Consider the following 11,007-nt stretch of genomic DNA (forward strand, 5'->3'; position numbering starts at 1 on the left):
GATAAGACCCTATTGGAGTGAATTATCCAGAACAGTCATAAATACAAAACACATTTGTAACAAAAAAAAACTATTTTATTATAAGAAATCACATGTTTGGGGCATTTTGCCCGACATTTTTGAGGAATGATGACTGGAACTTGACAAAATATATTAACAAATCCATAGCAATCTTAAGTGTTGACTTTGAAATGGGCCTATACATTAGGACCTAAAGAGAAAGTAAAAATATCTTCTAATCTTTTCAAGAACTGTTTAAGAATGACGCCGCAAACTTAAAATATGTGTTTTTAGCACAGTCAGGTAAACTAACATATCAGAGTAGTCAACAATGACCTGCAGTAAAATTAACATCTGAAGACGAATAAAAAGGTTTGAAAAAAATCTGGAGATAAAGATGTGTGTGTCACATTCTTAGTGTGTGTGTAAAGTGTGAAAATGGGTGTATAACAATTGTTATGCAATTGTGTGGCAGATGGGAAGGTGTGTGTGAAGCATATCTCGCAAAAACTGTGAAGCGGAGTCTATGCCTAATATTAAGCAAATATGCAGCTGAGATCGGCTCCAGCACCCCAGGCGGCCCCAAAATGGACAAGAGGTAGAAAATGGGTGGATGGGTGAATGCACAGAGGTTTTGTTTACTCTGTGTAGACTTTTGTTACCTGTGTGAAAATGTAAAATTTAGTTTCTCAGCAATTGCGAGAAAAAAAACCAGTAATGTGCAGATATTTTGAGAATTAAGGCGCAATACATTGTCTCAGTGATTCTGCTTTAACCCTATTAAAATAAATAGAACATATTACAAGGATTATACCAGTGGTTCTCAAATAGGGGTACGCGTACCCCTGGAGGTACTTGAAGGTATGCCAAGGGTTATGTGAGATTTTTTAGAAATATTCTAAAAATAGCAGCAATTCAAAAATCCTTTATGAATATATTTATTGAATAATACTTCAACAAAATATCAATGTATGTTCATAAACTATGAAAAGAAATGCAGCAATGCAATTTTCAGTGTTGACAGCTAGATTTTTTGTGGACATGTTCCATAAATATTGATGTTAAAGATTTATTTTTTTGTGAAGAAATGTTTAGAATTAAGTTGATGAATCCAGATGGATCTCTATTACAATCCCCAAAGAGGGCACTTTAAGTTGATGATTACTTCTATGTGTAGAAATCTTTATTTATAATTGAATCACTTGTTTATGTTTTTTTAAGTTTTTAGTTATTTTTATATCCTTTTTTTCTAAATAGATCAAGAAAGACCACTACAAATGAGCAATATTTTGCACTGTTACAAAATTTCATAAATTAGAAACTGATGACATAGTGCTTTATTTTACTTCTTTATCTCTTTTTTTCAACAAATAATGCTTTGCTCTGATTAGGGGGTACTTGAATAAAAAAAAATGTTCACAGGGGGTACATCACTGAAAAAAGGTTGAGAACCACTGGATTATATTGTAGGGCAGGGGTCGGCAACCTAAAATGTTGAAAGAGCCATATTGGACTAAAAATACAAAAACAAATCTGTCTGGGGCTTCACGGTGGCAGAAGGGTTAGTGCGTCTGCCTCACAATACGAAGGTCCTGCAGTCTTGGGTTCGTTCCCAGGCTCGCGATCTTTCTGTGTGGAGTTTGCATGTTTTCTCCGTGAATGCGTGGGTTCCCTCCGGGTACTCCGGCTTCCTCCCACCTCCAAAAACATGCGCCTGGGGATAGGTTGATTGGCAACACTAAATTGGCCCTAGTGTGTGAATGTGAGTGTAAATGTTGTCTGTTGGCCCTGCGATGAGGTAGCGACTTGTCCAGGGTGTACCCCGCCTTCCGCCCGATTGTAGCTGAGATAGACGCCAGCGCCCCCCGCGACCCCAAAAGGGAATAAGCGGTAGTAAATGGATGGATGGATGGAATTCTAAAAAAAAGAAATTTGTTCCTCAATTAAAAGATATGACACTAATTTGCATCGTGGATATTTTGTCCATATAGCGTGTGTGTCTGTGTGTGTGTGTCTGTGTGTGTGTGTGTGTGTGTGTGTGTGTGTGTGTGTGTGTGTGTGTGTGTGTGTGTGTGTGTGTGTGTCTGTGACACTGCAGCTTTGGCTCCAGTCTGTCTGCTGCCATCCAGCTGCAACTGTTAGCACATCTTCACCTTCGCCTCACCTGACTGAAAAGGATCATTGTCATTCACTCTCCACAGAGCATGTGTTGATGTTGTTACTGACATTACAGACGGGAACCTGCAGCTGACTAGCATTTGTTATTTGAGGAAAACAAGAATGATTTCTTTTATTTTTGTCTTACTGGTGCTCCATGTGCTTTATGTTTTTTATTCCAACACCCTCACCCCATTAATTCCATAAGAAACATGGATGCCCTGCAGAGAATATAATCAGTGCAGCAGCAGGTCGTTTCCTACTCAGGGGTCTATAGTGCAAATCCACAATGGGTGTCTGCATGAGAGACATTGCAGTTTTATGACAGAGTCAATCAGTCCCCCGTTTCGCCGGCCGCCTAATGACGTGTAAGGTGACGCAATACACACCTGAGGCAGACATGAGGGCGCCGTCCCTGCGCGCCTTTTCGTGCACGTGCGAATTTGTTGGATTGGGAGACAAAGGAGCTGAATGGACGTCAATGATGTGGCACTTGCACGCTGCTTTGAAGTCTTTTCACCATGCAAATCTAGCTGGTGCGGCAAAGAACTCGTCGCGTCGCATATGGGAGTCACGTGATGCCGAGGGATCACAAATGACAACATTTGCCTGCAGAGGTTGTCATGCAGACTGCCTTCCACTGCTCTGAGAATCTACAAAAATACCCACTAAAAATAATTCTTATGATGAAATTAATATAGGCCTGCACAAACAACTATTCATAAACAATGTGTTGCAATTATTAAATATTTGCAAACGAGAATTTTATTGTTTAATTTGTTTGGTGAATATGTATAATATGATGCTGAAACCGTTGCATTATGTTTATGAAAGTTATAAAAAAAATGCATTATTTTAAAATGCTATTTGCACACGGATTCCCAAAACTTTTTCAGAAAAGTGTTATGTTGCTGAAACTTTTTAGCGTTTTCACGTTTGAGATTCAAAATGCTTGTAATTTTTTGAAATGAGCACTTACTGTATTTTTTTAAATCTCAATAACATTAAATAAAATTAAATACAATAACAAATTTAAATTTAATTTTTTTTTTTAAATATTTAAAATAATTTAAGTTTTTCTACCATGTTGATTACTGAAAAAAACACGTCTTAATCATTTTGTACATGTATGAGGTGTTAAATGATAAATGGGTTGTACTTGTATAGCGCTTTTCTACCTTCAAGGTACTCAAAGCGCTTTGACACTACTTCCACATTTACCCATTCACACACACATTCACACACTGATGGAGGGAGCTGCCATGCAAGGCGCCAACCAGCACCCATCAGGAGCAAGGGTGAAGTGTCTTGCTCAGGACACAACGGACGTGACGAGGTTGGTTCTAGGTGGGATTTGAACCAGTGTCCCTCGGGTTGCGCACGGCCACTCTCCCACTGCGCCACGCCGTCCCTGTTACAGGTTTATTCACAAGGTGGCGCCCAAGGAAATAGTTATTGTTATTATTATTATTATTAATTGTTTTAATAACACATTGGGTGGTATTAAATCAAGTCAAGTCAAGTCAGCTCTATTTGTCAATTTCTTTACATGTAAAGGAAAAAAATTTTGTTTTGCACTCTTCCATGCGTGGATAAAAAGAAAAAGACACAAACAGTAAAGTGCAACATAAATATGTCTACCTACTAAAATGACAATATATATAGTTCCTGTTGTTTTTAAATCGGATATGGCTGTAAACAATGAGTGTTTCATCAGTAGTGCAAATACTTATGATATAGCAGCAGATGTGTGCCATTTTGCATAGTCATTTTTCTGTGGGTCATGGGGTTAAGAGTTCAGGTTGTTCCAGGGAGGGGGATTTCAAACATGGATTTTAAACATGTTTAACTTGTTCCTACTCTTATTGAAGCGAGATGTAGTTAAGTTAATATTGTTTTTGTAAAATGAAATTGATCCAAATAAAGGAGCTTATATGTTATTGTTTGTTCATTTTGCTAAATATTTGTATGCCCTGTCCACATAGTACAATATGAACCACTCACCGGCTTAAATTGTTATACATAAATGCCATAATGTAAAGTTCATGTATCTTCTGAGTTCAGTTCACCAACTAAAACTCTCATGTTGTAAAGAGCTACAGAGGAGAATATTTCAAGACAGTATTTCATCATTTCAAGATTGTACTGTATTGGTTAGATCAAACAAAAACCTGATTTCAATATCTCATTAAATAAAATAAACAAATCATTCTATTTAGCAAATACACTGCAAAAAAATTAAATAGCCTTTAAATAGTCTGCTATATATATATATATATATATATATATATATATATATATATATATATATATATATATATATATATATATCAATGATTATTTTATATAGCTCTATATCACTAGTGTCTCAAAGGGCTGCACAAACCACAACACAAACCACTACCAAATCCTCGGTAGGGCCCACATAAGGGCAAGGAAAACTCACACCCAGTGGGACCTCGGTGGTAATGATGTCTATGAGAAACCTTGGAGAGGACTTCATATGTGGGCAACCTTCCCCCCCTCTAGGGGACCGAAAGCAATGGATGTCGAGCGGGTCTAACATGATACTGTGAAAGTTCAATCCATAGAGGATACAAAACAGCCGCGAGAGTCCAGTCCAAAGCGGATCCAACACAGCAGCAGGAGTCCCGTCCACAGTGGAGCCAACAGGAAACCATCCCAAGCGGAGGCGGATCAGCAGCGCAGAGATGTCCCAACCGATACACAGGTGAGCGGTCCATCCTGGGTGCTTTTTTATATATATATATATATATATATATATATATATATATATATATATATATATATATATATATATATATATATATATATATATATATATACTGGTAGGAGGCCACGGGGAAGACCCAGGACACGTTGGGAAGACTATGTTTCCCAGTTGGCCTGGGAACGCCTCGGGATCCCCTGGGAAGAGCTAGATGAAGTGGCTGGGGCAAGGGAAGTCTGGACTTCCCTGCTTAGGCTGCTGCCCCTGCGACCCGACCTCGGATAAGCGGAAGAAGATGGATGGATATATATATATATATATATATATATATATATATATATAATATATAAAGAGAAAGAGAGAGAGAGCGAGATATGAATAACAACATGTATATTACATACTATAAAATGATACTAACTTTGTACTTATATAAAAGTATAGTACATCATTTTAAACATTTATAACAAACATAAATGTAAATTAATACATACTACATTTACATAGTATTTATATATATATACATGTATATATATATATATATATGTATATATGTTATTCATAATATTACATACATATATTGCATTACACATATACGTATATACGTACATACACATATAATATAGAATGTAATCAGCATTTCAAATATCACATATTACATATAATATTCCTATAAATTATGTATGTATGTATAATACACCAAACATCATATCTGTTGATTCCTCAATTTAAAAAAAAAACAGTTTTTGTATAGTTTGTATACTATTATATTTTTGTAATATATGATGTTTAAATTGTGAATACTCCCTACTGAATACCGAAAACCTTAAAAAAAAAATACTACTTTCATCCAAAAAACTTAAAGAAATACATTATTTCTTACATAATACAATACATTGCAACAGTGATTAACATTCATTTTTATTCTATTTTAAAGGGGTCATATTTCAGATTTTTTTCTTCTTCATTTACAACACTCCCTTGTGGTTTATTGGTGAATGTGTCGTCAAAATGTTGCATAGATCATGTTTTACAGGCGCTTTCTGACTGTCTTTTTAGGAGGCACTGTTTTGTGGGTGGTCTTATTTATGTGCTTCCACTTCGACCTTGCCTTCTCCGCCCCTGCCATGTTGTAGTTTTTAGCGCTTCAATTTCAAGTAGACTGACAGATATAAGTTAGAACTATACATTGATGTCACACTTGGGAAAAATGTCACATCATGCCGCCATGGTTTGATTTCAAGTTTTCGGGACTTATGCAGATCCCAAATACACAAAAAAAAAACAGGTGCCCATAGTAAGAACATTTAGTTCATAGATAGATATCATAGGTCACCTTTAAATTCCAAACACCATTGTGGTAGCGTGTGTTCGGGCGGGGGGATGTCAGTAGAAAGGAGGGCTTATAATGAGGAGATGATGATGATGATGATGATGATGATGATGATGATGATGATGATGATGATGATATTTGACGAGTCAGCGCTGGGACAGCGTAGCCATGCTGGAGCTGTCCACTCAGAGTGTGGTGCTGAAACAAGCTCAGTCATTGATGACGCAACTCCTGCACACTCAACTTCATTATCCTGTTCTCAAACCACGTCTTCACCTGAGAAGATTCATCAATTGATAAATTAACTGTTGTGACATTTTTTTCATCAACTTTTGGCAACATATACTTGAGTTTATAGAGATGGAGCTCCTCTGCAATTTTCCTCCCCTGAGATGTTCCAACATTATTGTGCATGTTGAAACTTGTTGATCTGCTCTGAGGAGAAGTTGATCCTCCACCTGCGCTGCTGTGTTGCTTCTTCTTCACTCCCGTCTCCCACTTTCATCTCTGAGCTGCAGGTTTGTCACAACAGCCGTCTAAGCAACAAATGTTGGGTAGGCCTTTCTGCAGCACCTTATATGGTGATTCCTCCTAGGAGGAGCACACCTTTCTATCTGAATGACGCATATTTGAGACCGACACAAACCTGATGGCAGCTGTAATTGGGCCTAATAGAGAAACAGCTTCTGGAGACCTAGTTGCATCATCCAGCTTTCAGTAAGTCTGCAGCATGCATGATGTCACATGACGTAGAAAATGTCATCATTACCACAAAAACATACTTCGCTTGTCATGCACAGAGTTGTATTTGTTCCAGGAACAGGCGCATGTCAAATGTCAGTTAATGAAAGGCAGGGCGCTCCAATGTGAGACGTTGTCGCAAACTTCTTCCAAGGCCCTCCTTGCTCTGTCATTCATAAGAATGTGATGAAGAAGACATCTTCATTGTCCACTGTGGCGGACAGTGTGTGCTTGTAAAACAGTTGTAATGCTGGGTTTGGATCAAGGAACTATATCAGGAAGATATGAACATTTGTGTTTTAATTATGAATTTGTTATTTTGCACAACAAAATGAATACATTATTGACAAATGCATTTTCCATGAATATGTTTTAGTACATCTGTGTTGGCCCTGCGATGAGGTGGCGACTTGTCCAGGGTGTACCCCGCCTTCCGCCCGATTGTAGCTGAGATAGGCGTCAGCGCCCCCCACAACCCCAAAAGGGAATAAGCGGTAGAAAATGGATGGATGGAGGTTTTAATACAAAATATGTATCAACAAAAACATGACAACAATTGTTTCATATGACAATGTGAAAAGTGTATAATAGGGCAGGGGTGTCCTAAATGCATGTATATTTTCTTTTTAATATACATTTTAACCCTTTAGGGAATAAATGCTGACATTGTTCTTTTCATAAAATGTTATTGTATTTTTTTCTGGCCATGATTTGTGTGTTGTGTTCCTCCATTATTCAGGTTATCTTTTCTTTACAGGGTAATCTATGTTGATGAAAGGGACAAGTGGTATAAAATGGATGGATACATGGATTTTTGTTTGTTTGTGTGTTTAAACGTCCAATCCTTTCCCAGGTTTTTACAGTACACATCTACATTCCAAAGCAACATTGAACACAGCAATCCTTCATTTATCAAACATTTTGGATTCTTTTATTTTTCAAGCAACTTCAGCACCAAAAAAAAAATATCGAAAACGTATTATTGTTTTTTTTTTTCACTTTAACCCTTTAAAGGCCTTTGGATCCATTGATTTCCAAATGCAGTTTTCAGTTAGGGATAGGTTGATTGGCAACACTAAATTGGCCCGAGTGTGAATGTTGTCTTGTCTGTTTGTGTTGGCCCTGTGATGAGGTGGCGACTTGTCCAGGATGTACCCCGCCTTCCGCCCGAATGCCGCTGAGATAGGCTCCAGCACTCCTCCAAAAAGGGACAAGCGGTAGAACATAGATGGATGGATCAAAAATTTGATTTTAATATTATTTTTTTTTTATCTTGATAGATTGAAAATGAACACTAATGACTTGACATGAAAACTATCAACATTACCCCTTCGTCCTTTGAAACAAAGGTTTGTGCATTTTGTCAGATATTCTACTAATTGTTTTAGCACCTTGATGTGGGTGTTTCTTTCAGATATACATTGATCTATATTGGGATGGTCTTATTATCTTTAATGCACAGAATACTGACATCTGATTAAAAAAACACAAAAAAACATAATGATATTTATAATTTTGTTCAAGCCTAAAGTTTTTTTTTTTACAAATGAGTGCAAAATAAACCTTAAAAAACTTTTCTGTCCTGTTTGGCTTTGAGTAAGGTCAATATTGAACCACCTTTTAATTGCATTCTAGATTCCATATGTAAAATCGCAGGCTTTTCATTCTTTGTAAATCTCCGATCAATGCTGATTAATTAAAACCAGAGATTAAATTGGTCCGAACACAAAAAGTCAGACTGTCAGGAGCCAGGCCGGAGGGTCCCCTGCTGGTGGGCGCAAACTCATCAATGCGTGCTTGAATTGCAACTAATTGTTGACTTGGATCGACGCTGTTAGCTGCTGTTTGAAGTGTAAACAGCAAGGCAGCGTTTGGTCAGTGTGTGTGTGTGTTTGTTAGGGGAAACAAGCCCATTCACGTTTTTTTTTAACATATTTCACACCACTCTGCATCAAAAAAGTCAGACTTATTGCAAGTTATTACCTGATAAGCTGCAGTTATAGAAAACAAAGTCCAATGCTGCATTATAAGGATAAACTTTATTTGGATAATATATATACTTTTTTTTTTTTTGTACAATGTTCGCATCAAACACAATAATATAAATTGCACTTGCTTGTTAAGTGTTTCCGTGGGAAGTCTCTTATGGGGGAAAAGTTCTGTTTTTTTTTTTTAGTAAAACTGCGGGTTGCGGATGATGACTTGCTGCTGCAGGAGCATCCGAGGGGCCGCCAGGTAGAAGGCTGCAGGGCCGGGGTGGTAGTGGTGGTGCTGGGCCCCCGTGGGGCGGTAGTGGCCCGGAGGGACGTGACGGAACATCACCGGCGTGACTTGGGGGCTGAAGTCCTGCACGTCCCGCTTCAGTTTCATCCTCCGGTTCTGAAACCAGGTCCGCACCTTTAAAAATAAGCCTTTTAGTTACGTTTAAGCAAAACAATAATATGTATATATATATATATATATATATATATATATATATATATATATATATATATATATATATATATATTTTTTTTTTTTTTTTTTTGTACCTGAGTTTCAGTGAGGCCCAACTTGTGCGCGATCTTCACCCTCTCGCCGGCATCCAAGTATTTGTGCTTGTCAAACATCTTGATCAGTTTGTTGATCTGCTCCGGCGTGAACTTGGTGCGCACTCGGCGCTGCTGCGGAGCATCTTTGTCCGCCTCGCAGGCCTCGTCCACGGACTGACATTCGGAGGAAGCCGCTTCGCTGTCATAGCCGGAAGAATAGCCGCTTGTCTCTGAAACTATTACAAAAAGTACATGAAAATGACTGCAACCTTAAAGGTGGACTTAGGGAAGGACTTACTTGGTGAGCTGCAGCGTGTTGGAAGTGAGGTGTTGCAAAAGTGGGACTTTGCAGGTTTGGGTTTAGGCTGCAGATAACTTTTGCCATAAGCCGGCTGGCGCGGCTGCACCATGCAGGGAATGTGCGGCTTGCAGGCGGATCCACCATGCAGGTCCTTGGACCTCTGGACCAGCCAGTCCACAGAAAAATATTTCACCATTTTTTTTTTTTTTTAAATGCTTTGAGCGACTTGTTAAATCAAGCAAATGTCGGAGGAAGTGAGAGATGCAGCATCTTGGCAGCTTTTATAGGGCGCCATTTGCATATGTAGAGAGGCTTGTTAACGCCTGTTCGATCCGCCCGATTAGTAGTTAATGGCTCGTTATTGAAGTCTTTGCATATCCTGGGAGTGTGTGAAGACCCGCAAGGCGCCACGCAGTCTGCCAGGGAACTTCTCATCTCTTGAATCTGCGCGCCAACACCGAAACTGAAAGCCCGCAGCACATCTGTACTGTACGTCTACTGTACTTACTTACTGCCGTTAAGTGACAGAATACATGGTGATATGTAATACTCATTTAAGGTTGCTTTAGAGCAGGGGTCACCAACGCGGTGCCCGCGGGCACCAGGTAGCCAGACGAGTCGCCCGCTGGGCTGTTCTAAAAATAGCTCAAATAGCAGCACTTACCAGTGAGCTGCCTCTAATTTTTAAATGGTATTTATTTACTAGCAAGCTGGTCTCGCTTTGCTCGACATGTTTAATTCTAAGAGAGACAGAACTCAAATAGAATTTGAAAATTCAAGAAAATATTTTAAAGACTTGGTCTTCACTTGTTTAAATAAATTCATTTATTTTTTCATTTTGCTTCTTTTAACTTTCAGAAAGACAATTGTAGAGAAAAAAATACAACCTTAAAAATGATTTTAGGATTTTTAAACACATACCTTGATACCTTTTAAATTCCTTCCTCTTCTATCCTGACAATTTAAATCAATGTTCAAGTATTATTATATTTGTTTTATTGTAAAGAATAATAAATACATTTTGATTTAATTCTTCATTTTAGCTTCTGTTTTTTCGACAAAGAATATTTGTGAAATATTTCTTCAAACTTATTATGATTAAAATAAAATAAAAATGTTCTGGCAAATCTAGAAAATCTATAGAATCTTATTTCAAAGTGGATTTTAACCTATTTAAAACATGTCATCAATATTCTAAAATTAATCTTAATCAGGA

The 11,007-nt window shown here is 37.9% G+C and overlaps 1 protein-coding gene across 1 annotated transcript; it reads right to left on the reverse strand.

The window, feature by feature from the left end:
* Positions 1-9,131: 9,131 nt before the first annotated feature.
* Positions 9,132-9,987, reverse strand: LOC133559772 (homeobox protein vent1-like). The gene is made up of 3 exons (XM_061911838.1): positions 9,789-9,987; positions 9,491-9,726; positions 9,132-9,356 (listed from the first exon to the last, which is right to left on the reverse strand). The coding sequence occupies exons 1-3, from the start codon at positions 9,985-9,987 to the stop codon at positions 9,132-9,134; spliced, it is 660 nt and encodes a 219-aa protein (XP_061767822.1).
* Between the last annotated feature and the right edge of the window lie 1,020 nt (positions 9,988-11,007).

The sequence above is a fragment of the Nerophis ophidion genome, linkage group LG09 (genome assembly GCF_033978795.1).
Source record: "Nerophis ophidion isolate RoL-2023_Sa linkage group LG09, RoL_Noph_v1.0, whole genome shotgun sequence".
NCBI classification, from domain to species: Eukaryota; Metazoa; Chordata; class Actinopteri; order Syngnathiformes; family Syngnathidae; genus Nerophis; species Nerophis ophidion.

What these genes read in the sequence shown, in the direction of transcription:
- LOC133559772 (XM_061911838.1), bottom strand. Translation starts at nt 9,987, where the DNA reads ATGGTGAAATATTTTTCTGTGGACTGGCTGGTCCAGAGGTCCAAGGAC. An exon ending in AACACGCTGCAGCTCACCAA is followed by an intron (nt 9,727 to 9,788) that starts GTAAGTCCTTCC and finishes TTTTTGTAATAG; the next exon opens with TTTCAGAGACAAGCGGCTAT. An exon ending in TGGGCCTCACTGAAACTCAG is followed by an intron (nt 9,357 to 9,490) that starts GTACAAAAAAAA and finishes TTATTTTTAAAG; the next exon opens with GTGCGGACCTGGTTTCAGAA.